Source organism: Phalacrocorax carbo, chromosome Z, assembly GCF_963921805.1.
Source record: "Phalacrocorax carbo chromosome Z, bPhaCar2.1, whole genome shotgun sequence".
NCBI classification, from domain to species: Eukaryota; Metazoa; Chordata; class Aves; order Suliformes; family Phalacrocoracidae; genus Phalacrocorax; species Phalacrocorax carbo.
Genome location: NC_087548.1, coordinates 73,722,850 through 73,750,766, shown reverse-complemented (window position 1 = coordinate 73,750,766; position 27,917 = coordinate 73,722,850). Strand labels below are relative to the sequence as shown.

Below are 27,917 nucleotides of genomic sequence, written 5' to 3'. Positions count from 1 at the left end.
GGCTGCTGTATGGAGTCCTACACTACAAGCTCGCAGAAACTGCTGAAGGAGAAGGTGAATCGAGCCAGTTTGCAGAGGTAAAGGCCACCCAGCTGGCCTTAGACATTGCAGAACGGGAAAAGTGGCCAGTGCTCGATCTCTGTACTGACTCCTGGGTGGTGGCAAATGCCCTGTGGGGCTGGTTACAGCAGTGGAAGCAAAGCAACTGGCAGCGCAGAGGCAAACCCATCTGGGCTGCCACATTGTGGCAAGATATTCCTGGCCGGGTAGAGAACCTGGTTGTAAAGGTACGTCATGTGGATGCTCACGTCCCCAAGAGTCGGGCCACTGAAGAACATCGGAACAACCAGCAGGTAGATCAGGCTGCCAAGACAGAAGTGGCTGAGGTGGATCTGGACTGGCAACATCAGGGTGAACTATTTCTAGCTCGGTGGGCCCATGACACCTCAGGCCATCAAGGGAGAGATGCAACATACAGGTGGGCTCGTGATCGAGGGGTGGACTTGACCATGGACGCTATGGCACAGGCTATCCACGAATGTGAAAAGTGCGCTGCAGTCAAGCAAGCGAAGCGGGTAAAGCCTCTGTGGTATGGGGAACGATGGCTGAAATATAAATATGGGCAGGCCTGACAGACTGACTATATCACACTCCCACAGACCCGCCAAGGCAAGCGCCATGTGCTGACAATGGTGGAAGCAACCACGGGCTGGCTGGAAACATATCCTGTCCCCCACGCCACTGCCCGGAACACTATCCTGGGTCTTGAGAAACAAGTCCTGTGGCGACATGGCACCCCAGAGAGAACTGAGTCAGACAACGGGACTCATTTCCGAAACAACCTCATAGACACCTGGGCCAAAGAGCACGGCATTGAGTGGGTGTATCACAGCCCCTGTCATGCACCAGCCTCTGGGAAAATTGAACGGTACCATGGGCTGTTAAAAACTACACTGAGAGCAATGGTGGGGGTGGGACATTCAAGCACTGGGATACACATTGAGAAAAGCCACCTGGTTAGTGAACACAAGGGGATCTGCCAATCGAGCTGGCCCTGCCCAATCAGAGCCCTTCTTGTCCTCTACATGCCTGGAGATGACCTCCAGGATGAACTGCTCCACCACCTTTCTGGGGATGGAGGTGGGGCTGACTGGCCTGTAGTTCCCCAGGTCCTTCTTCTTGCCCTTTTTGAAGATTGGAGTGATACTTGCTTTCCTCCAGTCCTCGGGCACCTCTCCTGTTCTCCACAACCTTTCAAAGATGATGGAGGGTGGCTCAGCAAGGACATCCACCAGCTTCCTCAACATTCGTGTGTGCATCCCATGGATTCGTGAGGATCCGGTTTGCATAGGGGATCTCTGACCCAATCTTTCTCAGCCGATGATAAGTCTTCCTTTGTCCCAGTTTGTCCTCTCTTCTCTGAGGGCTGAGATGCCTGAGGGCCAGCCTTAGCAGTAAAGACCGAGGCAAAGACGGCATTCAGTAACTCTGCCTTCTCTGCATCCTGCAACACGAGGGTCCCTTCCTGGTTCAGCAGTGGGCCCACTGTGTCCCCAGTCTTCCTTTTACTGCTGATGTATTTAAAGAAGCCCTTCTTGTTACCTTTGACATGCCTTGCTGGATTTAATTCCAAGTGGGTCTTGGCCTTCCTCATCGCATCTCTGCACACCCTGACAACATTCCTCTATTCCTCCTCCGTGGCCAGTCCCTTTTTCCACAGACTGTGAACCTCCCTCTTAATTTTGAGTTTCTCTTTGCTCATCCATGCGGGTGTCCTGGCTCCTCTACCTGACTTCTTCCTCCTGGGGATGCACCGATCTTGAGCTTGGAGGAAGTGGTCCTTGAATACTGTCCAACTCTTTTGGACCCCCCTGCCTTCCAGAGCCCTAGCCCATGGGATTCCTCCTAGCAGGTCTTTGAAGAGGCCGAAGTTGGCCCTCTTGAAGCCCAAGGTTGTAACCCCACTCATAGCCCTGCTTCTACCTCGCAGTATCATAAACTCAACCATCTCATGGTCACTGCAGCCAAGGGTACCCCCAACTCTCACATCCTCAAGCAGCCCTTCCTTATTTGTGAGGATAGGGTTGAGCAGCACATCTCGCCTCGTTGGCTCCTCCACCACTTGCATCAAAAAGTTGTCCTCAATGCTCTGCAGGAACCTTCTGGATCATGCACGGCTCGCTGTGTTGCTTTTCCAGCAAGTATCAGGGTGGTTTAAGTCTCCCATGAGGACCAGGGCCTGCGATTGCAAGGCTACTTCCAGCAGCCTGTAGAAGGCTTCATCAACTTCCTCTTCTTGATCAGGGGGCCTGTAGCAAACGCCCACAACAGTGTCACCCATATTTGGCTGTCCCTTAACTTTTACCCACAAGCTCTCAACCTGTTCCCCTTCCACTCCAAGGCAGAGCTCGATGCATTCCAGTTGCTCCCTCACATAAAGAGCAACTCCCCCACCTCGCCTTGCTGGCCTGTCTTTCCTGAAAAGCCTGTAGCCATCCATGACCACATCCCAGTCATGCGAGCTGTCCCACCATGTCTCTGTGACTGCAATGAGATCATGGCCCTGTGACCGCACACAGACCTCTAGTGCCTCCTGTTTATTCCCCACACTGCATGTGTTGGTGTGCAGGCATTCCAGGGAGGTGCTTGAGCACACCGGTTTCCCTGGAGGGGTATACGAGGACCCACGATAGCCATGCAAACCCTTGAGGTGGCTGGTCTCCTGGTTACCATCGCATGAGGCCACCACAGCACCTTTATCACTGCTCAGGTTGTCCTGTCTTATTCCCCCATTGTGTGTGATGGCATTAGCATTGCCCATTTGCCACCCCCCTCCCCCCGAGTTTCCCAGTTTAAAGCCTTCCTCACCAAGTTTGCCAGCCTGCTGCCAAAGATTCCCGTGCCCCTTGCAGACAGGTGGAGTCCATTCCTCCCTAGCAGCCTATGGTTGTTGAAGAACATCCCGTTGTCATAAAAGCCAAAACCCTCACATCGACACACAGCCACGTAACCAGGAGTTGATTGTATTATTTGTCTATTTATAGTCGCCCATTTTTCTCCAACAGGTAATATGGAGAAGATAACTGGGGCACCAATATTTTTCACTTGCTTTCCCAGAGCTTTATAGTCTTGCTTAGTTCTGCCCAGACTCTGGCTTGCAGCGTCATGTGTGCCCACATGGAAGAGTAGCAAAGGAAAGTAATCAGTGCTTTTGACAAGTTGTGGCACCCTCTGAGTGATGTCTCAGATTGTAGCTCCCGGAAGACAGTAAACCTCTCGAGACTGCCTGCCAGGTCGGCAGATGGGCACCTCAGTTCCTTTTAACAGAGAGTCACCCACTCGTCTCTTCTTTTTGCAGTATCTGCTCTGTCCACAGTTGGACCTTGTGGACCTTGCTTGTGGGTGTCTGCAGCTTCTAAAGCTACAAATCTGTTGTTGGTGGTGATACTGGGAGGTGGGGGCTGAGGTGGAGCCCTGCTTTTGCGGGTCACCAGGTTCCAAGGTGCCTTCTCCTTCTCAGTGGTGTCTGCTACAGAAGCGTGGTTCTGAGTTTGACTATACCTCTACCTCAATTCTACTAATATTACTCAGCCTTCTAACTATCTCCTACAGCTCAGCCTCCTGGCACAGCAGATCATCAACCTGTGCACACCTTTTGCAGGTACTTACCTTCTCACCAGAAAAGGGGTTGGGCACATGTTGCAACCTACTGTCTGTACTGAAGCCTCCAGCTCCATCTGGGTGGATGCATCAGACCTCTCTGGGGCTGAATGAACTTGGATTAAACTCAGCAAAGTGCAGTAGTGATAGAACCAGGACTGACTCCAGTGTTCAACAATCCAACACCACACCCTCCCTCTCCTGCCCTGAAAGACTGTTATGACAAACAGGGCCCAAAGTCATGGACTAAATGAACTCAACGGACATTTTAGAGGGATGCTCCATAGACTAAGGGAAAGATATCTGTGTGTCTATATATACATATATATATACATATGCACATAAACATATATCTCAAAAGACAGGCAAAGTGGTGATTAATTGGAATGTAATGGAAAGGGTAGGAACTAGGCATGATGTAAATGGCATAGAATAAGGGGTGGATACTGTCCTGGTTTTGGCTGGGATAGAGTTAATTTTCTTCCTAGAAGCTGGTATAGTGCTGTGTTTTGGATTTAGTATGAAAATAACATTGGTAACACACTGATGGTTTGGCTGTTGCTAAATAGTGCTTGCACTAGTCAAGGACTTTTCCAGCCTCCCATGCTCTGCCAGGTGCACAAGAAGCTGGGAGGGGAATGGATACCGCAAAGGCAGCTGATGCAAACTGGCCGAAGGGATACTCCGTAACATACAATGTCATGCTCAGTATATTAACTGGGGGCAGTTGGCTGGGGGAAACAGCAATCGTGGCTCGGAGACTGATGGCGTCGGTCAGCGGGTGGTGAGTGGTTACAACACTTTTTTTTCATGTCCACCCTGCACATTAAGATGGGAAATCCTTTCGGTAACCCACTGTTATCTGTGTGGTTTCTAGCTGCACAAACTACATTTCAGGTGATTTCTGGCAAGTCAGGTTGAAGACCTTCTTCAAAAAGGATCTTCCACGGCCCTGAAAGGTATATCCATGTCAATGCAAAACTGTTTGTTTTGAATTCTCACACCTGCAACTGAAGTAAATTAAAAGTTTCATTTGCAGTTCGTGCAGTTACCAAATGGAGATTGTGGCTTTACTACGGTACGTGCTCAAGACTCTACAGCAGAAGAGTAGCTGACCAAGCAAGCCTTTCGCTATTTTGAAATTATATAAAACCACTTCATATCTAGCTGAAAAACCACATGCTTGAAGTGAAGCTGTAGGTACAAAAATGGAGGCTTAATTCTGAACTATTTAAATGAAGATCATGACCTCTCCATCTCCTTCACAGGAGGAAAAGAAGATAGACATTTCTCAATCTCATATGGAAGATGAGACTAAAATACCTGAGTTTGTTGGCTGGATCACAAGATACTATGTTAGTCTCTTGCCTTAAGGTAGAAGAATAGGCCGTGGTCTCCTCAGACACACCCTGCCACTCCTTCAGGGAGCAGGAAGGGCAAAGTGTTAAAGTTGCAAAATTTCCAAACATGTTAGTATGTGTTTGGAAACTGAAAAGGTAGTTCAAATGAGAGCTCCAAGAAATACATTGCAGTTGCTTTTTTGTGCAGCAGCATGTAAAAGAAGGAGCTGCTGCGGAGGGGAGGTTGATAACATCAGTAGGAAACTCAGACAGAGCAGAGGCTTCTGGTTCACAAATTAGAGCCATATATCTCTCTGCATTGACATTACTTTAGAAATCACCCATCACTGAACTCCATTTCACTCTTTGCCTACAGAACAGGACGGTGTGCCCTGCTGACATGATTTTGAATATCAAGTACTAGCAGACATGATTTGTAGGTGTGCCAGCTCAAGACAAAATTTTTTCTATTACAAATTTCTGTACTGACCTGTGCAAGCAGGTGTTCGAAACACCCACACCATCATTCCCACTCTGCTTTCTACAGCATTGTATGAGCAGAGGGGAGTCATGCATTTCTATTTGCAGAGAAGTCATTAATTTATTCCCTCAGCCTGTGCTCTTCCCCATCCATGAGGCTTTTCGCAGCCTAGAGTTCAGTAACTCTTTGTAGCCCTTTTGCCAGTTAGCTGTAAGCAAGGGGCTGTTTTACACATCATTGAAAGTTGGCAGTTTTTTACTATGTAACCTGAAGGTAGGCACCTCATTGCTTAAAATACATACCCAAACTCATGGCTATGCTAGTAAATTTTCAATTGTAACCTGCCTTTATCAATAGTAGACCTTGTAGCACCAGCTACCGATTAATACACAACATGATTGACTTTCACACTGTTATTCACCAGACTCTTAATTCCTCATTCTGCATGCCAGCTGAAGAGATAAATAAAAAAACCCAGCCTGTTCCTCATACGTTCAAGGTTTGACATGAAACTTTTTTTTTGTAATTATGTAAAAGTTTTCTCTCATGCATGTGCAATAGCATCAGCACCAAAGCAGGTAGGCTGTGAGGGGCAGCACATCACACGGTAGACTGGCAGGTAACACAAAGTCCCTGACATGGTATCCTGGCCTGTTTTGGGATGTTACTATGACGACTCCAAGTTAGGATGAGTGAGCACAGCTTCCACTGCACCCTTTTCTCTTAGATAAGCAGGATGCAGTTATGGTAGAAAATATATCCTTAAATATGTTTATTTTGATGATTAATGAAGGTAACCAACCTTAAAAAAATCCCACACATCATCAAGGAAATTCAGTTACATATCTAAACCCATTTAATAAATTTTAAAATCATTTCCTTCAGCTTTCCTTTTATGAACTAAAATTGAAAACTTTAGTTGTTTAACGAAAGAAAGTGGCAACCATTCCAAAAATATGCACTAGATTTACAAAGTTTTTTTTCTTTCTCTCTCTAAACACAGCGTCTGCTTGGAAAATTCATCTCTACATTACTCTCTGTACTTCTAGAAGAGTAAAAAGTGGTCATTTAAAAGCAACTTCCAGCAAGGGGAGATCATATAATTATCAATGCCATATGTCAGAACAAGTTTCTTCTAAGGTTACATCAATATCAGAAGATGGGAAACAGCTCCCAGAACTGCTTTTAGGAGAACAAGGAAGGTACTGAGTCCAGGGTCAGACGAAACGATTTTCATGAAAACAAGATAAATGCAGGAGCTTGGCAGCTTTTCCTGCTTGTAACAGCTAAATTCCCCCCCTCTTCTTCAGCAGATGATGAATTCTTTCATAAAGGAAGATATTTCAAAAATCTTAACTGTCCTTGCATATCTATGGTTATATTAGCAAATTTGTACTCAGATATCAAAGTACTTTATGACAGCAGGAAGACCCAAGCTGATAGCTCTGACTCCAACACAAAGAAATGCAACAGAAGTGCTCTCTCACTCCCTTCAAACTTATCTGAACCATTTTTTTAACATAACCTTATAGGTTTTTAAAGTTAATATCAAAGACTTAGTATTTCAACCTACTGCAACACACAGAGGCTGGTCTCCTAACACCAGCCCAGAGCAGCAGACTCCCAGTCTTGGGGCAGGCATGTCTGGGACAGTTTTACAGACTAAGTTCTCACTTCCCCAGATGCAAAACTTAAGGTCACCCTATCCACAAACTTCCAAGCACTCATCCCTGCGCAATTTGAACACCTCCTGTTCGCCGATGAGCCTGGAAACCAAGTATTTTCACTTATGGTAGCTCCCCTTTCTCCAGTACTTCATTAAGCAGTACAGACTGATGGACAACACTTGAACATGGAAAAGAAATGCTTCAGACTTAGCAAATGATCATAGCTTCTGAAGTCTCATGACCTTCCATACAGGCTCTGAGTCCTTTTACCTGCTCTCCAGGCACTGATGGGAAAGGTTATGTGTCCGCCAATGGACCAGCCACATATGCAAGAAGCACTTGGACATAATATTGGTGTTTCTCCATATGGATACAAGGAAAATGAACTTCAGAAATGTTTTTAGGCTAAGCAAAGTGGAAGGGTGGCACGAAGGTTTCCTGAATGTGAACTGCAGAAAGCATAGGTATTTTCTGTTGCTGTTGTTGCTTTTAGCTTTAAAGAAGAGCATCAATTGTGTAAGCATGTGACAGAAACTTACTCAAGGAAGGGCTGAAAAAAAACATTTGAAAAAAGAACAGACCTTTGTGCAAAAGATAAAAAAACAACCAAGCAGTCCACCTGTGAGCTCAGCGACAGCATCCCCAGATGAACAGGAAAATAGGAAGAGGTTTTGCTAATAAAGTCAGAACCAGAGGAGTTCAGAATCATATTTCTCTTTCACATTCAGGTTCAGAATACATTTATTTAAAAAATGCACAAACTAAGCCTTTTCCTTGAACACACTTTTCATGCCAAGACTAGAAGAAGGGAGCTACAATGCTGTCACTCACTGCTGACCATTTCCCACCCCACTGACTGGCTGCTGTACGTCAGATGTCTCAGCAAGCTGTTCCACCAGCATTAACTTTGTGTTTTGATGTTAAGAGCCATAGTTTCATTGAAACTATAAAGGCAAAAATAATTTGGGGTTTAAATTTCTATTCTTCTGTTTTCATGGATTACCGCAGGAAAACAGAGAACCCAGAATACTTACTCACACTGCTCATGTGCAATGAAGCAACGCACAAGAGGGAGCACCACTTCTCCTCTCCCACAAAAGAGTCTCTTGTTCTCAATGTTTTCCACTGGTGGAAAAAAATGATTGTTCAATGCCTCATTGAATGCAGTTTTTCAATGCGACAAGCTAACAGCTGGCATTTTTGTTCATGTAGTTTCTCAAGCTGAGGTCTAGCTGTAAGTTTGGCTCAGTGTTTGAGTGTTTTTTGCTGAAACACAGGAAGGACAAATGGTATCTCAAAGATGAAAACATGAGCCGGTGGCTGGACACGGACATTACCCCAGATCTTCCAGACTGCAAATGCTTTGCTTCAACAGTTACCAAGGATGTATAAGTTTTAGCTGAGGATGAAGAAATTTAACCTAGTCAGTGAAGAAATTAAACAAAACATATAGAACCAAACTCTGCATGTAACTATGTGCTTTCTAGAGGACGAAAACATTATCTTGCAAGCAGCCATTTCATAAAACCATTTTTGTTGCATCTTCTAAAGGATGGATTCCTATCTTCAGTTCAAAAAAAATTCAGCTCAAAAAGCCCAAAATCAATAGGTCTTCGACATGTGATGATGTTTTACATGTTAAATCTTCCTGCACACACTAATTTCTAAATATTTTCCTTGGTAACAATTTCTACCCTGGAAATTTTAGCTTTTCTCAAAGTTTACCAAGACCTCTGGGTTAGAGGGTTAGAGACATGTCCCACATGTCCCCAACTCCACTATTTTGGAGAAGCCCAGGTTGATGAGTACTCACTTATGGATGTAGCACTCCTAAGTGGAACCGGACAGCAGAGCGAGATATGGTACCAATTAATTTTGGTTTAGTGGAAACATTCACTAAGTGAATGTCACTCCTTAGTCAGCAGTTTGTTAGTTTACCTGCATCCAACAAAAAAGGTTGGATACTATTGCTTGGGGGTAACGGTGTGATTTCCAAATCCTATTATTCATAAAGAAAATTTAAAATAAATTACCTTGGCCTTGTTGAGAAGAATACCTACTTTTGCCGTTGCAGTTCATTTTTGGAAGCCTTTTGGAAATAAGAGGTGACTGTGCAAGCAATTATAATTTTTTTCTTTTTAATCAAAAGCTGAACATGAGCAAAAACCAAGAACTACATTAGGTTTATCCCTCTCTGGCCATTCTTAGAACACAGAATGTTTTCCTTTGCCCTTTAAATTTATTTATTCTCTGAAAAGGTAATAAATGATACTGAAGTCAGGGGAAAGACTTTTATTAAAGAAGGCCTCATTTCCATCATATGTAAAGGAATGGATTTACTAGAGGGATTTTTCCCCTTCAAAAATAAAATAAAATAAAACCACATTCCTGCCTTGGGAAATGATGGAAGTTCCTCAAAGCACAGTTTCAAAGGATCCCAAATGAAAACTAATAATACTGATTCTTAACTGAAGGGGGAAAGAAGGGAGAAACTTCCAAATGGTTTCCCTAGGGTGAAGCAATGAATTACACAGGGATACCTGGAATACTTTAGAGAAGAGACAGCTACCAGGGACATATCTGCTTTAGCTGGGGATGTAATAAATTTAATGGGAGAGTCACTGAAGAAATTAAATAAAGAATTTAGAAGGAGAGGCCCAACACACCCTATCAGGCTCCAGGTTCAGAGAAAGAGATGCCTGGATCCAAGGCACCAATAACTTGTGCTTCAGCGAAGAGAGTTTGTACAGGCATGGGCTTGTTTTGAAAAAGCAAGCTATTTATGAAGTTTATCACACAAAAAAGATGACCACAGTGTAATTTCAAGATGGTGTGCTTCTTTATTCTTTTTTTCTTTCAATATCCTTGACAGCCAACTAGTAATGGGAAGAGATTTGGTTTGGGGCAACCAGACAAAATAAAAAAAGATCAACTTGAATTCATTTGCAGGACTATAAATGACAATAAAAATGATCAGTGTGAGATTTAGAGAGACAGATTAAGTGTCAGAGAGCACACATAGTATTGCTTTTACTAGCAGCATGAAAAAAACCAAGGAAGCAAGAAACATCCTATGCAAGTCCAGAGGGTCTTAAATTTTTAAGACTTACCAATCCCTACATATTTACGTACAGATTACATCTTAGATCCTTAGTAAGTTTTCACGCCTCCATTATTTTAACTGAAAGCAGAAACCCATTTTGCTGATAAAATGAAACTAACTGATTTTTAATAGTTCTTTGTGAAAATTTGTCTTCCTGTTATAAAACAGTGCTAGATCTGTCTAATGTAGTAATCAAGCTATATTGATCAAGAAAATAAAAATATGAACATTTACCTGTATGAACATAACATGGATAACATCCATAATGAAAAATATATTTTTTGCTATTAAATCTGAATGATTTCACAATGAAATATTCTAAGAAATATAAGGAATAATCTGAAGACTTCCATTCTGCTTCACCTACTTGCAACCGGAATGTACACTTTTTTTTAAGTCAATACCAAAATGTCATTACAATGCACAGAATAAAAAAAAGGTTGTTTAATACATTATAAGTGGTAGCAGCAAGCCCCGGAAGCCACCCCCACCCCTAACTGTATGTGTTATTTTCCTCCAAGAAAGTTTCAGAGGAGTGATCACAACTACTCTTCAGAACTTCCACTAAGAAAAATGAAAGAAAATCAAACCATCAAAAATCCTGTAGGATAAGGTCTGTTATAAAAAAAAAAACAGCCAACCAAACAACTTATCAAATAATTTTAATGAAGATACCACTTCTTCATGCAAATATTTCATGATACAGCTTTCAAGTATTGCCATCACACTGCAGCTCTGAAAACACTTATTATAAACCTTCTCTCTCAATACAATGGTAATAAGAATTAATCTTAAACCCTATGAGTAGCGCTCCATTTAGACTAGTCATCAGCCACGATTTCCCAGTTTACTCAACTGTGGGTTAAATTCACAGTTTATGCACTTTTAAAATATACTTATCTAAAAACACTGGGACTGCACATAACTGCACCCTGTGTGCTAGAACAGAAAGTCATTGATGCTCAGGCTCGTATTGCCAGTGCCAGTTCCAGAGTTTATTGCCCTGTTTTTCAGTCAGGACTAAATCAATACACAAGCGACATTACTGTGATGCAGGGGTCAGGCAGGGTTGGTGACTCGGACCGAGCCCCCCGTGCTGGTCACCGGGTAACCCAGTATTTAGGGCTTCACAGCCCCCCATTTCCAGAGAAGCTGTGAAATGTGTTGCTTCCATCTGAACACCAGCCTGATCTCTCTGCCCAGCCCAGCTCTCTAAGGAAAGTGTAGGAAAATCAAGGAAAAAACCAACTGGATGCTGCTTTTCTCCAATTGGGGCCACTGCTACCTGGTAGAAGGACATCTCCAAGCTAAGACAACATCTACATTTGCAGTCATCTCAGGGAAAACACTGCTGGAGAGCTCAGCTCTCTTCATGCCAGCAGGAACCTCAGCAAGGAGGTGAATAGGTGGTCATCTTCCAGACATAGAGCTCAGAGTGAAACCCTGGCCTCTCCAAAAGATTCTCTTATCAGTTGCATTGTGCTATCAGGGCTGATGTTTGCTTTAGCCCACCAGAATAACTTTCCATGGGCAGGAAAAGTCTGCCGAAGTTCAGGAGATGCCTTAACCAAGCTCTGTCTAGACGAGATCATCTTCATCTCAGTTCAGGACCACTTACTTGATAACGGCTGAAATATAGTTAATAAGGCTTAGGTAGGTCAAAGCCTTATGATTTGGGGACTGATGATGATAGGCCTTGCAAGTTAACCATCCGACACTGCATGAGGTGTTTGGAAACAAAGAAATGCCTCTGGCAAAACACAGAGTGCTGTTATTCCAGTTGTAGCACTATTTCACAGTCTTTTTATTTTCTACTGAAAAACAAGTGCTCTTACTGCATGAGGGGAGGAAGCAGGAAAAGATGTAGACTGCGTGCCAGAAGAGACAGCATAGATATTGAAAACATCTTTTATAAAATGTGCCTCCATAGAACTTGGTGTTTTTGAACTTGGAATGAAATGCTGCGTATCAGTCAATCAATCACACAGAAAGGTTAAAGTTATCGATAATGCACTGTATTTGCTTTAGCTGTCTGGCTACAGCATATGTTGACACTCATGTGCATTACCACAGTTATTTGCTGCTTTCCGTCCCCATTTGGTACCTAGTTGTGAAAGAAAGGCTACAAAAGTACAAAAACAAGTCTCTCCTGCAATTCATAACTGTGGCAGAAAAAGAAGGCAGGAAAAAAGCTGTTGCTGAGCAGTTCCATCCTTCCAGATGTTTATACTGAACTTCCAGATGTCTTCCTTGCATTTATTGCTTCGTTATAATAAGTAAGGGACTGTCTTCAAACACAGTGAGACTCCTTTAAATCAAAACAGTTTATACAAAAAGAACCTTCACTTCTTTATCTGTGCCCACATTAGCTTCCAAATCTTACAGAATAAATCACACTCCTCCAAACAAAGTGGATGTTCTTACAGGCAGGAAAGGCATAAGAAATTTTTAGTTCCCAGGAACATAAAGGCTAAGTAATCATGAATTCATTGTTTGCTCTCCCTCATCGTGGGGGCTAGCTGTGGTGCTCGGCTCAACAGGCATGCCTAATTTTGGCCAAATAAAATTGAGAACTCACCCAACACAGAAGGCTAATCGGCAGGATTGATGAAATACACGAGAAGGATTGCTGCTATTATTATTTAAAATTCAGTTGTAAAACCTCTGTATCATAATACTACAGCCTAATTTCTAAATAGAGAAGAATGTCCAAAGTTGTGTACGGAGGAATAGGGAAGAGTTATTCACATTGTAAAAACAAGAGCTGACAAGCATAGGTGTTTAATCAGCATTCGGGCTGGAGAATATACAGGCTAACTTGCCGACAGCAAAGATCCAAGCTGGTAGTTGTCTACAAATGCAGGTTTATAAGAACCCTTAAAAGACTCTTGCCTTTCATGGCTTACTCCAGGCCATGGAAATCCAGAGCAGAGCTAGTTTTTCAGCCCTGAGCTCTGAAATCCTTTTTTATTTCTTTCACCACTTCTTAAAACAGTAGTTACATATTGTCATCCATTGTTGGGCCAAAACTGCATTTGTCCCAGCCAAATGCAGTCAGTGACTAACTATGCCCTCCACCAGAAAAACAGTTTAGCTTTGTAAGATAAGAAAATGTGGAGAATGGAGGAGAGGACGCCAACGTTCAGCTGTTGTATCCTCCAGGTTTCTGCCTGTTCCCCTGACGGCTCATTTAAACATAACACATGGTGGTGGTGAAAGGCAAAGTGTCCTTGAGCTGCAAGCCAAACCAGACCTGATTTTACGGCTGTGCGGTACACAGATCAGTCCTGCCTTAGCCCCAGTGCAAATGAAAGGCATGCTCTAGAGAAAGAGCTTTATGTTCCTTGTTACTTTTGAAAGATCTCAAAAGCAGCCTTGTTAAAAGAAAAAAGGGCTTAACTATGAAATCACTTCCTTCTGTTTAAAATATTTTACTCAAGAAAAAAAAACAACAAAAGGACATGGAAAGGGGGGGGAATCTGTTCTCTGCTTTTGACTTGTTCCTAGGATTCAGCATCCCACCCGCTCTGTGGGATGACGCAGTGTGCCAGATCCCGACCGCTCCAGCCAGCGCGTCAAGCGGCCGTAGCCCTCCCCACACAATCACCCTCTTGTCAGAGGCGGCTGGCGTCCACCCCGCACATGCTGACAGCATCGCCACTGGGAGGACTTCACCCTGTTCAGGGAGGCTTTCCTCCTCTTGGAGCAAGGCAGCAAGGCGCAAGGAGGGCAGGCGGTGTTAGGCAGCTCACAAACAAGAAGCTCTTGTGTTAATTCCCCCCCCTTCTGTCCCCCAAAACATAGCATGGATGGGGATGGGGGAAAAAGATGATCTTCTGCTTGCAGCAATGAGGCTGTGCCTGGGAGTACAGCCAGCAGGGCAACTTCAGGAAGACCCATTTTTGGGAGTTTAAAAGTCAAACGAACAGTTCATTGCTGCCCAAATCACAAGGGGGTTACTTATGGCTGAGCAGCATTTTAACAAAGATCCTAAGACGAGGGCTGCTTTGCCTCCCTCTGCCAATGCTCATAGATTTACTCAGACTCCCAGCTCTGTTTTTTCTTGGTTCCCAAGCCACCCTCCCCCTCCTCCAAAATCAATTGCCTCCTGAGTAAGTGGGCTGACACGTACCAGCTCCCTTCCCCACGCAGCTGTGGGGCAGGAGGGGAGGGAGAGGGACCCTAAGAATAAACTGAAATCCTTCCTTTCTCCTCTCCACCTCCAGCAAGAAGTTGGTGTCTGCCTCAAACAGCAATATATTACCATGATCTGCATCATTAAGAAAGGCAAAGGGTCTTTTTCTCTGTGTTTTTGAGGTTCACTGATGTAGAAAAAGCCAGATAGCAGGAGATAAGCATTCAGCAAGTTGCTCCAGGCAGCCTAAAACACCCATATCTGCCTTTCCCAAAGCTGAAGGAGACAAACTTGCATTGACTACCTTTGCAAGAAGACACTCAGGAAGTACTACAACACTTGAAATTAAGTCTTCTGCTTGTGAAAATTTTAAGACAGGCTTGAAAGCAGACTGCAAGCAGTGCCAGAGTACCAGGACACCCTGCTGATCAACTGGCTGACTGCACCATCCACTCCAAACTGAGACATTGCCTAACCAGTGCTTTGAAGTGATGCTTAGCTTTTCTTCTTTAGAACCACAAAACAATCCTCCACTGGAAGAGCAAATTCAGTAGTATGGGACGACACTCAGCAGCTGATGGCAACTAATGAACTTTTCTCATGGTTCAACTAGTAGTCTGTGTAACACCCTGGTGTATGAATATTTAACCTCCCAAAAGTCTTTGTGATTGCTCCCATGCCTGACTCTCGGCTGCAGACTATTTTTTAATTATTATTAAAAAAAAGCCAACAACCTACAGCTGTTTGCCAGCCTTTTTTATCTTGCAACTGTGTCTCACAGGCGATAGGGAGGTGAAAGTGTTGCTGTTTTTTTACACTATAGCCCCTACAATTGACCTCCTCTAACCAAAGAAACCACAGTGCTTTGAAAAAAAAACCAAAACAAACAACAACCCACCCTTTTCAAAATAATACTGAAGTGGCAGATCCAAATACAGAATGAAGAATGTCACAGCCTTGGAATGCCTTTGTTTTCTTCAAACATATTTAATAAAATAATACATTACCTCTCTCTGTAAATGGTGTTCTATGCAGATTAGAAGAGGTGCAAAAGCAGAGTGTGTGCACAACATTGAATGAATTTAACAGCAGCAGTAACAAGAAATAAGGGCCTGTTTGAATTTTGAAGAAAACTTCAACATGTGCTACTTGCAGTCCTGAAAAGTCTTACTCTAAATAGCCCCAATGAGGCATCAGAGACATTACTGAACTACAACAGCAGCTAAAATTGAGTCACCTTCCATTTGGCTAATGCTGCTTAATCTCTGGAGTTGTTCTACTGTTTCCAGAACAATATCTAGAAAAAAGTAAGGTACTTATTAGAGTGAAAATGGGAACTACTTTATGTTCCTTGTACACCTCTACTGTTGTGGCCACACTGGGTGGCTTGTACATCTTCCTGTGACCTCTGCTCATAGAAGAATGGAGGAGGGTGCAGTCACTACCTACCCTTCCAGCTGCATATACACCTCTAGTCTGATATATGCTTGGGATTAGCTGCCATGTGCTATTTATTAAGGGACTATTTATTTATTCCTACAACTCTGCATTGCACTCGTATAAAAGCTTACTATTTTCTCTCTTTTTTTTTTTTTTTTTTTTTTAAAGTCTGAGCCCGTCTTTCACCTCACAGGAAATACTAAATACTCCACTGCTGTATGAACAGCAATTCATTCAGGAGGGAAAACAAGGATCTATTTCCTAAAAGGAAGACTGCAAAACCTGAATTTTCTTTATGCTCTTAACCTCATCTTGCCTTCTGCAAGAAGGATCACAGAGGCGGGGAGGGACAGATTTCCAAACTACCAGGCAGTTAGGAGAGGTTTTACCTACCGCTACAGCCTCCCTCGAAATCATAAAGATTCCTTCCCTGAAGAGAAGATCAGAACATGTAGGAATACTACTTATCAATGGCTGAACAAGATAGTCAACTATGCAGTTCATATTCTGGTTACAAAGTTAATCACTAGGTCGGACAGCAAAATGTACCTTCTTAAACTAACATATGAGTTGACACAGTGACTCACATCAAATCTCTGCAACTATTCTGCTGTGTTTCTGCAGACAGTAACTGCTACAAAGCACAAGTCATGTTGTAAAGCCATGGAAATCAGGATGTCAAAGCAAGAACTGGGGCTAAGTTTTGGGCTCTGGAGACTGTAGAGCTGCATTTATGGACTACTATGGAAACTTCACGATGCAACAGTGTACTGTGATCCCAAGAGACCTGTGTACCATGCTGGAGGACCTCATGGGTGGGAACACAGGTTTGGGCAAGGAAACAACTGGCACCATTCCTGCCTGCCTGCAGGTGTCATCTGCAGCAACACGAGCAGAACAAACTGCAAAGAAAGTCATCAGGAAATTGTACCCAGTATCCAGACTGTGCTTTTGCATAAGGAAACTGAGAGTTCCAGACAAAAGCCAAATACAGCTACCCACAAAAAGACAGGAACCTTCTGACTCCAGAGCATGTCATGATATTTGACTCATGTTTCCCTGTTTTCCAAGCCCTGAAGCTTAGATACCTCCTGATCACTGTGCTGAAGCACACTACTGCCTCATATACTACGTTTTCTCTACTAGCAAACTGCCAGATACTCGGATGTGCCAAACATTATAGACCTGAGCAAACTGTAGATGCAGTCCTGCTTAACATGCAAAATCTTTTCAATAGCCTGTACCCCCTCATTGTTTTCCAGATGTGGGAGTACTGCCTGAATACACACACCACCTTTTGAGTGGCAAAAAGCCACTCAGTGGAAGGTACTTCAGTGGAAGATTGAGCCTTCCTTGCACTATTTAAAGGTTGCAACCATTTGGCATCTTCACAGGCAAAAGGACAAACAGTGCTATCACAGGTTTTAAACATGCATTGCTATCAAAACCCACCACCTTACATCTGGAGGTCCTGGATTTTCACCGGTTTCATGTTAGAGGTCTGAGTGACCAAGTCTCTGAGACCCACTTCTGTAACTAAGCTTGATAGTCCCAATACTGGAACAGGCTTCCCAGAGAGGTTGTGGAGTCTCCGTCTCCAGAAGTATTCAAAACCTCCCTGGACGCAGTCCTGCGCACCCTGCTCTACGTATACATGCTCAAGCAGGGGGGTTGGATGAGATTATCTCCAGAGGTCCCTTCCAACCCCTACCATTCTGTGATTCTGTCAATACAGTAATGAATGCTGGGGGTTCTTATTGCCCCCACTTCTTCTAGTGCCTTCCAAATGTTGCTGACCTCCCAGAAGCTGGGCATGCGTTACTGAAATCACCTGACAAGAAACAGAGAGGGGACAACCTGGGAGGCAAAATAAGCACTTACCAAGCACAATGACCACAGTCTTCAGGAGGCTCATCATGGTGTCCCGATTCCTGCGGGGTCCAGAACTGTGTCTGGACATTCTCATAGTCCTTTGGCGGACGTACCCAAAGATATGAGCATATAGGACCACCATAACCACAAAAGTGACCAGGTTGAAAATAGCCCAGAAGACCAGGTAGGAGTCACTATAGAGCGGTGCCATGTTGGAGCAGTGAGTGATATCACAAATACAGTTCCATCCGACACTTGGTATGGCGCCCATGACGATGGCCATAGTCCAGATAACAACAATTACGACCACCACTCTCCGGTTGCTCATCCGAGTATGTAGCTGCATTCGGAAAACAGTAATGTGCCGCTCAATAGCAATGGCCAACAAATTGGCTACAGAAGCTGTCAGGCTAGTGTCAATGAGACCCTGACGAAGAAGCCAGGTGCTTACAGTCAATCTTCTAGTGTTGGGTCCTGTGTTGAACATTAAGTAAAAGTAGGCCAGCCCAGCAAAAAAGTCTGCAGCGGCTAAGTTGGCCATTAAGTAATAAATAGGAAAGTGGAATCGGCGGTTGACATAAATAGCCACCATAACCAAGAGGTTAGCCAGCATTATGAAGATGCAGACGGTAATCCCCAGTCCCATTACAAGCTTGCTGACAGTGTTCCATTCAGTGGCTAGATATTTTCCGCTTCGGTTATAAAAGAAGGCAATGGTTTCATTGTAGTAGCACTGTGGTTCACTCATGGCTGTGGACTAAAGGAAGAAGGGGAAAAAAAGAGAAAAAAAAAAAAAAGAAGAATGACATCAGAACTGAAAACATATGATTGCCTTCATGGACAAGACATGCACAGAGAGCAAGGAGGGGGGCAAGCAGGGAGCATACTTCAGAACAAATTTATTTTTTCAGACCAAATGGCATTCCACAACTTGCAAACAATTGCTCTGAGGAGTCTAGTAACAGCAATCAGATTAGAAACAACCAGAAATGTCTCCATCTGCTCTGGGAGCTAGCATGATTTCTGATATAGTTGTAAATGGCATAGCAAATGAGCTTCTGGCCAAGCAGACCTGCTGAAAATTCACTTAGAAAGGCATGAGGTTCATAATTAAGAAAAGTTACCTTTGTTACAGGACACCTTATTTATGTTATCACTGCGTAAAACTATTGTTTGGCTGTAGAGGTGTTAAAAGAGGAGCTCCTCAAAGAGGAGGAAAAAGTGGATTACGATTCCCAGCAGGTTTTGACTCATTCAGCAACATTCCTTCTTGTCTTGTCTTAAAAACTGGGAAGAACACCCTAAGTTAACATCATCAATATGCTTTAAGACTGTGAATTGCCAGGGCCTGGGGTTGCTTCTGTCCATAAGGCATGAAGTGCATTTATAAATAATAAAAGAAGCGTGCCACTGATTTCTATAAGCATTCTTATTCCATCAGCCATGTTTCTAAACTGGGTTTGAAATACACCGTGCTTTTAAGGGTAACTCATCTGAACTGGCTTATTCCAATCTGAAACAGAAAGAGTGAGGCAAGACATCAGACAAGCAGTATTTGACTGAACTAGTGTAAAAGCATCAAACCTTATTTCTTGCATTACGTATTGTTACAGCTATGTGAGGGAATACCTGATTAATTTTCCTTTACGGATTCCTGTAAGGGTGCAACAATCAAGCCCCATACTCATCAGAGAGTAGAAGCTTTGCATAAAACAGTTGGCTAACAAGAAAATTTGTAATGAGTTTCCTTCTTCAGTTATAATCAGTTACTCAAGGTGCAACTCCCAAAATGCAAACCTCAGAAAAAGAAACCCCTCTGAATAACACACTGGTTCCTTGTTTAGCATGGCTTAACAACAAGGATGTAAAAATAGTAATTAAAAAAAACCCAAAACAACAAAACAAAAAACTCATGTCAAGAAAGTCTGTTTCTAAAGAAACCCAGGAGAGCTGGCTCTGACACCTTGCCTTTATAGCTGTGAAACTCTACCGACTAAACATGAATTTTGACAAAAAGAGGAGCAGTTTTAGCAGGAAACCAGGTAATAAGCCCAACCAAAGGACAGATCAACAACACTAAAAAGATGAGAATTTTTTCCCGTTAAAACATGCAAACAAAATTTCATGTTTTGGACAGCTCCAGTCATTCTGCAGGAAATGTTACAGCTAACCTAACCTTCATGTTGAAACCAAAAATGTACAAAATTGGGAAACAGCATTAGTAATTGGATTTGCATGAGAGCAGTACTGGATAAAGATTGCCTTGGAATTACCCAAAGCTATTCTGTTTCCTTTCCCTGTTTGTCGATACAGTTAAGCTAATTCCAGTAAAGCAACACACAAAACTTTCCACCTATATCCCAAATGCATTACATGACATTTAGATTTACGTTAAAGAAAAAGGTCTTTTAGAATGATTTTACCTCCAACCTAAACATCGATCAGAAACATTTGCAGACCCAGGATAATAAAAAGCTGAAGTAAACAGTATTTTTCAGCACAGTGGCTATAAAAGTTTTATTGTTCCTCTAGGATACATAAACTCTTAGGTTAGAAACCTTTCCGCCTTAATTATTTAAGAATTTTAAAAAGTTCTCATGGAGGATCTTTCTGTTGCATAGAAAAAACGATTTATAAGGGATACTTAACAAAGGGAGACCTAGCTACAAGACATCTGGCTTTAATTCTTTGGTTAAGACTGTGTGGTAATAACAGGTCAAGTATAAGAACCCTTGAGGGAGAGAGGAAGTCATACGAATGAATTAGTGGCCCTTACAAAAGCTTGCCAACATCTGTATTAATTATGTGAATGCCTGGTTTTTTTGCTCTCTGTAGGAATATCTGGATGCAGTCTTACAGTCTGAACTACAGAGGAGGTCAGGACTCCAGGATCTAGTGGACTTTCATGGTCCTGAATAAATTCTCTTTTTGTCTATGTATTTGTCAATCTAAATATCTCTTTCAGATGGCTGCTGCCCGTATGTAACAATTCCTGTTCCACCATTGTTCCTGTGGAGAGAGGCCAGCTACACCTGGCAGGACACACATTTGAAGTCAGAAATTTAAAATGTGGTAGATATCACTTTTTCTTTTTTTGATTCCCTGATTTTGACTATGCCCCAGCTTTTTCATATGAAATCTGAAATAAGATGCGAATAATAAAAAAAAAGCCACTGTAACATGCACTGGTAAGTGCTGTGCATTTGTCTTATTCACAAAATACCAAGCCAGGACTGAATGTATGCAATGCACATAAAAGTATGTAAAATGCTACAGAGTCAGACTTATTAAATTTAAAAGCATGACGGCACTTGAGTGATCCTGGAGGAACAGCATGAGGCTCACCAGCTTCTTCTCTCATTTTGAAGACACAGCAACAAAATGCTCTGTTTGCGTAAGGGATTTTGGAGAAGTTTTGTTTTTAGGACATGCTAATCTAAAACCTGGGAATCTCCTTTAAAAACAATATTTTCAGTCCCAAGGGAAAGAAGAGCAGAAGAAGAGACAGTTTGCTCACAAAAATTCAAATAGGGGACTTTCAGACGATCAGCTTTCTTGGATGCCAGCGTGTATCTTACAGGAAGGTTTTGACCTCCCAGGTCACAAACATAAATCCCAAGGCATCACATTTACCCATGATGCTGCTATCTGACTGGAAAGGCTCAAGCAGGAGGAAAATATAACATATCTCTGAGTACCGAAAGTGTTAACATACCATAATGGCATTTGCAAGCAGGCAGACCCACCCCCTCTCCTGCCTCTGCAGGAAAAGGGGCAGGAAAGTTTATATTTTAATTTCCTGAAGTTTCCACTCAGTGTATTTCATTGCCTGGGTAAGCCAGATGTGCAATGCCCTGAGATTTACCTCATCCATTTAGTATATCTCAACAGAAGTTTAAAACAAACTGAGCTGCAAATTGACCATGTTAACTAAACCTCTAGGACACATCTGTGTAGAAAAAGAAAATGTCTGAATTATAAACCAGCAAGATAGATAAAGCAAAATCGAAAAATAGCAGACTAAAAGCAAAGCCTCCTCTAACCATGGGAAGTTGATTTAGTACTCAAGACACAGTTGACCCAAACCAAAGAACAAGAAAATCCCGAGTACATTGAATTAAATCTCTTAAAATCGTGAGACATAGTTATAACCACCACACAGTACACAGACCAGGGACTCCAGCACCAGAAATTAATAAATACAACTCACTTTGCTTCTACAGTCAACACCTAGTTGTCCTGTGGCCAGAACATCACCTTGGCACTGGCCTTTCCAGCCACAGCCTACTCTACTTGTACTTTTGGTTACTCTCCTCTGGTGGAATAGGAGCATGCCATGTGGAGTCAGAGGGGAGACTCAGAAGAAGAGCCTATGTAAGAAACTTTCCACTGTTTTGTGCTTGATTCTTCTTGCTGCTGCTCCACCTCTCCACCAGAGCTTAAAGAGTGGGTTGAGGATTTGGATCCAAGGCGTGGAGCAGCTTGCCCATGGGATGTTCTTGGGTAAGCAATCCATTACACCGTTTGTCACTCAGGGAGGAGACTGGAACAGAGAAATCACTGGCTGCCTGGAGCAGGAAAGATAATGGGAAGCTCTGGAACCTGCCAGCTCAGCGGTGAATGACAGCCCACCTGGTGAGGGCTGTGCATGGAGAGATGCTTTGGGTGGCAAAACAAACACCAAAAAGTTTTCAAACACCACTGATTGATATAGTCTAAATGAAGCATTAGTTAGCACACGGTACCTGAGGGGCAAATGGTAAGTTTACAAAACCCACTGCGAGTTTGCAGAGTTCCTCAGTCCACCTAAAAAAAAAAAAAAAAAAAAAAAAAAGAGAGAGAGAGAGAAAAAAAAAGAACTACCACCCCCAGCAGGCATGGGTGCATTTATTTCTCACTGAGAGAAAGCAAGCTGAACATTCTTAGAATACTAAGGTCTGACTTTTACAGGGCTTTTCAAACTTGGAAGCCACAAAAATTATTCCATATCCAAGAAAACTCTTAAAAATATTTTAACTCTTAGCCCTCCAAACACAGTCTGCTCCTCTCTTTTTTTCCCTTTATTGAATTAGCCTTGACATGCTGTTCTTTTCTTACCCAGAACTCAGAGAGGAGATGAAAAGCAATTTATTTGGCAAGGAAGTCTGAGGAAGATGACAATTCTGCATACAATGAAATGCCAAGTACAAGCCAGAGACCTCAATTTTTCAGAAGTCATACAACTTGCATGCAGTCTCCTTGAAGTCTGCGAGACTTGGAGGAGAATCATTCTATACAGGATGAGCTTCTAATTCTGAGGTAGCTACCCTTGGATCCCAAAAACAATATTTATCATTCTCAGTGCTTCCCAGAAATCCAGAAAGTATTTCAGAGGAAATGCAGAATTGGGAATGGTAGACTAGGACTCCAAAACAGCTCTACATTTAGTGCAGCAGCAAAAGGTAAAGTCGTAGCTCTGCATTCAGTTTAGCTAAATAGTCTGAAGTTTACCAACATACCAGGAAAGCTAGAGCTGAAAAACCTGGGGGAACTGCCAACTTCAAAATCCCCAAGTAAGGGTAGCAATTAAGAATATCTTTAAAATAAGCATAAGCAAGTAAGTATAGGAATAATTGAATCAATATGTAAATACCTTCTCAACCCACAACTGCAAACCATGGGTTTTATGAAAGTAAAGTTGTAACAGATGAGAAAAAATTCCAATTTGCAACAAAAATGTCTCCTTTACCTAATGAAAAGCACAAACTATTGTTCAATCTGCAGAACGCAAAAGAAGCATGAATTTTAAAAATAAAGGGGGAAAGATGGTGTTTCTTTTAAAGACAAAAGTAAAAGTTGAGGAGTCATTTACCCAAATTTAAGTTAAAAAAAAAAATCAGTGTCTTAAGATAAGGGTCCTGATTAATTATAACCTTATGCCTTATGTACAGATATAATTTCATCTGCACAATGGAAGTATGAAACCCTACCACCAAGACACAACAGCTTCTCACATACCCTTTTCACAATTGCATCTCCCAACATAATCATTTAGCAGACTTAAAGAAACACTTGTATGTTGAGATGTGGTGGTTCAGACACAGCAGGCCACTTCTTCATTTGAATAGACCCATTTTGCCCTGCACATAGATGAAAAGACACGAGGAAATTACTCTCTTTGCAAGGGGATCTCTTTAACTCTGCTGTAACACGATAACATGATAAACAAGATAACAAGAATGGTTTCTTCAGACATGTCAACCATAAGCAGAAAAAGAATGAAAACATAGGCCCACTGTTAAATGGAAAAGGAGAGTCAATCACCAACGATGCAGAAAAGGCGGAGAGGTCCTCAACACCTTCTTCACCTCTGTCTTTACCAACACTGTTGGGTCCCAGGCTTTGGGAATGAAATAGCCGGTTGATCCAAACACTGCCCCACCATCAGTGAAGGAAGAGTTAGTACATGAATTACTACAGGAGCTTGACCCCCACAAATCAATGGGCCCTGACAACATCCACCCAAGGGTGCTGAGAGAGCTGGCTGACATCATTGCAAGGCCACTCTCCATAATCTTCGAGAAATCGTGGAGAACGGGGGATGTCCCAGAGGACTGGAGGAAGGCAAATGTTAGCCCTATCTACAAGAAAGGCTCGAGGGAGGATCTGGGTAACTGTAGGCCCATCAGCCTTACTTCAATCCCTGGGAAAGTTATGAAACGAATCCTCCTGGGGGCCATCACAAGTCAAATGAAGCACACGACTGGGAAAAGCCAAATGGTTTCACTAAGGGCAGATCGTGCTTGCCAAACCTGGTGGCCTTCTATGACACAGTGATTTGCCTGGTTGACATGGGGCTGGCAGTGGGTTTTGTCTACCTGGACTTCTCCAAGGCCTTTGATATGGTCCCTCACAGTCTCCTCCTGGAGAAATTAATGCGTTATGGCCTAGGCAAGTGGTCTGTGCCGTGGGTGGGGAACTGGCTGACAGGACACACCCAGAGGGTGGTGGTAAAGAGCTCCTTTTCTGCGTGGCAGCCTGTCACTAGTGGAGTCCCCTAGGGACTGATATTGGGCCCAATGTTATTCAACATCTTTATAAGTGATCTGGATACCGGCATCAAGTGTAGCCTGATGAAGTTTGCTGATGACACCAAGTTGAGTGGGGAAGCAGACACTCCAGAAGGGAGAGCTGCTGTGCAGGGAGATCTGGATAGGCTGGAAGAGTGGGCTAACAAGGACCCTATGAAGTTCAACACGGAGAAGTGTAAGGTCATGCACCTGGGAAAACATGATCTGTGAGTGCAGTACAGACTGGGATCCACCCGGCTCGACAGCAGCTCTGTGGAAAGGGACCTGGGGGTCCTGGTGGACAGGAAGCTCAACATGAGCGAACAGTGTGCTGCTGCAGCCAAGGAGGCCAACAGGATGCTGGGTTGCATCAAAAAAGGCATCACCAGCAGAGATAAAGAAGTCATTATCCCACTCTACTCAGCGCTTGTCAGGCCACACCTGGAGTCCTGTGTACAGTTCTGGTCCCCGCTATACAAAAAGGATGTGGACAGGCTGGAAGGGGTCCAGAGAAGGGCCACCGAGATGATCAGAGGACTGGGAAGCTGCCATATGAGGGCAGGCTGGGAGAACTGGGTTTGTTCAGCCTTGAGAAAAGCAGGCTCAGAGGGGATCTCATCACCATGTACCAGTACTTAAGAAGTAGCTACAAAGAAGATGGAGATTCCCTTTTTACACGGAGTCCCATGGAGAGGACAAGGGGGAATGGACACAAGTTGCTCTTGGGGAGATTCCGGTTGGACACGAGAGGGAAATTTTTCACAGTGAGGACAGTCACCATTGGAATAATCTCCCGAGGGAAGTGGTTGACTCGGCCACATTGGACACCTTCAAGAGTTGTCTGGACAGGGTGCTGGGCCATCTTGTTTAGAGTGTGTTCTTCCTAGAAAGGTTGGACTAGATGATCCCTGAGGTCCCTTCCAACCTGTGATTTTGTGAAAGCATAAAGATACTTATGGATTGTGTATCAATAGTTGGCATATCCAATAATTTCTAGGGTGCTTTTGTAGTAGACTGTATTACTACGGAGTCTCAGAACTACCAAATATCCTAAATACTAGAAACTGAACTGAGAAGTTCTCTGTATCCTACAGCTTATAGCTGAAAAATAACCCAACATATCTAGACACTGTACCAAAAGAGAACCAGTCACCAGCAACACTGGAAAAAGAAGCAGTTTTACTTCTGAGGAAGGTATAATTCACAAGTGACACAGATCCTGTTGGAAACCATGATTACAACCTCCAAAGACTGACTATAAAACCAGGGAGGATGTTGACCTTCCTTAGTGCTTATTCATTGTTGACTATTACAAAAGCAAGTTCAAAAAGGGCTTCTGTGGGCTAAAAAAGGAATGGGTGAGAGCAGGAAGTCTAGCTAAACTCTAAAAATGCTGGAAGATGCCAGGGATGCTAACAGGTCTGAAATATCTCAACTTGGCCCTACGGCTTTTCAGGATAGACGAATCAGGAGCCATGCAATTCACTATTCAAACACAAGAGCATTAGTGAAGAGCAGTGGTGGTCAGGAGCATACTGAGCTTGCCCAACAAGCCCCCAGATTGCCACCTCTATGGTTTCATCTTCTTGCAATTTCTACTGCTGCAGAAAGGAACCACTGCACACACGGAGCCTCTTTCACTGCAGACAAAAGGATATTTAAGACATTAAAAAGCTAAAAGAATTGGAAAAAATATCCAAGGAAAGACAGAGAGTGAACTTATCCCGCCAGCAACCTAACCGATAATTCAGACACTGAGGTATAGTTGCTCCTTTTCCAAAGACCCAGCATTTTCAGATGAGCTGCACCCCTTGCAAGCACTACCTATATGTCATGATGAATGTTTTCTATTTGAGGAGGAAGTGAAGACTGTTTGAATCAGGGCATAGTTCTACATTATCACCTCCCCCTTTACATTGCTAGGATGGCTTAAACACATGACTAAAGATTTGTTTCCGGACCACACAGCACTTGTCTGCTGTCCTGTCTCTGCCTTCCAAGCTCCTCTCAAAGGGAGGCCACCACTGCTTTTACAAAAATAAGCTAACCAGCTTTGCCAGTAGGAGAGATACGACTGGGCACGTTGCACCCAAATTGGCTGGTTGAGCCCAAATGTCCCATATAGAGTACAGAAAGGGATTCTGCAAAGTTCTTCAAGATTCATTTTCTTCTAGAGGAGCTTTCATGACAATCTGAGCTTCACAAATATTAGCCAAACATGGGTAGAGGCTCAACACCTCCTGGTTTTGTGGGAGACACAGGAAGGCAATTATATTCCATCAGCTAACTTAGTGACTGAAATAAGCCACCTCTTATCCCTTCTAAAAGTCTGTGATACAGACAAGGCTTCTTCACTACCTCTCCCAGTTCACTAGCTGGGTGCCTACTTGCATTATCCTCAACCTAAACACCATAGCCAGACATCCAATCTGCTGTGAGTGTCTACAGGCTGCTGTGCAGGACAAGTGCCACGCAGGACAGACCTTCCCCAAAGACCCCAGCCCTGCGAAGATTTTTCTGGAGAGAGGTGCAGCACACAGTCCCCTATCTGTGTCACCTTAGAAGCCATCAGGGTGGAAGAGATGGGAAGGGAAAAAAAAAGTCTGCAACTCTAACATCCCAAGTGAGTTCCCATGCACAATGAATTGCAACATGCATCCTTTGGGTCCAAGCTGGTGCTCAGTGAGCCAAGCTGGGAGTTAATTCTTGGCTCCAGCAGCTGAAAGACTGGTCTTCTATGCTGAAAAAATGCTGTAGGCTATTGGGGCTACTTCCATCTCCAGGGCATACCTTCCATCACTCCTCACCAAGCAAACCAGCAAAGCTAGCACTTGGGAGAGTTTAACCAACAAGCAAAATGCTTATTTAAAAATATGTTAATGTGCATAGCAAATTTCATTTTAGGCTGGAAATTGAGATTTCCAAACAGCAATAAGACTATTCTGTGTTTATCTCAGCAAATACTCTTTTATTTCTTGAAATATAAACAGGCAGTTTGGGTTTATTTTGCTTTGATGCATGGCTTTGTGAAATATATAAACAGAATACAGAAAAATATTTCTCTCTCAGGGCTCTGGCAACAATGGGTTCTCTATCAGTAACTTGTTCATACAGTACTGAGTGACTCTCTGTAAGACTACTTCGAAAAAAATGGAAATGTATTTTGAACC

The 27,917-nt window shown here is 43.1% G+C and overlaps 1 protein-coding gene across 1 annotated transcript in view; it reads right to left on the bottom strand.

The window, feature by feature from the left end:
* The window catches only part of LPAR1 (lysophosphatidic acid receptor 1), a 68,834-nt gene that overhangs the window by 23,403 nt on the left and 17,514 nt on the right, over nucleotides 1–27,917 (bottom strand). The window contains exon 3 of the mRNA XM_064437893.1: nucleotides 17,708–18,455. Within this exon, the coding sequence (XP_064293963.1) occupies nucleotides 17,708–18,455 (748 nt within the window). The remainder of the gene's footprint in view (nucleotides 1–17,707; nucleotides 18,456–27,917) is intronic.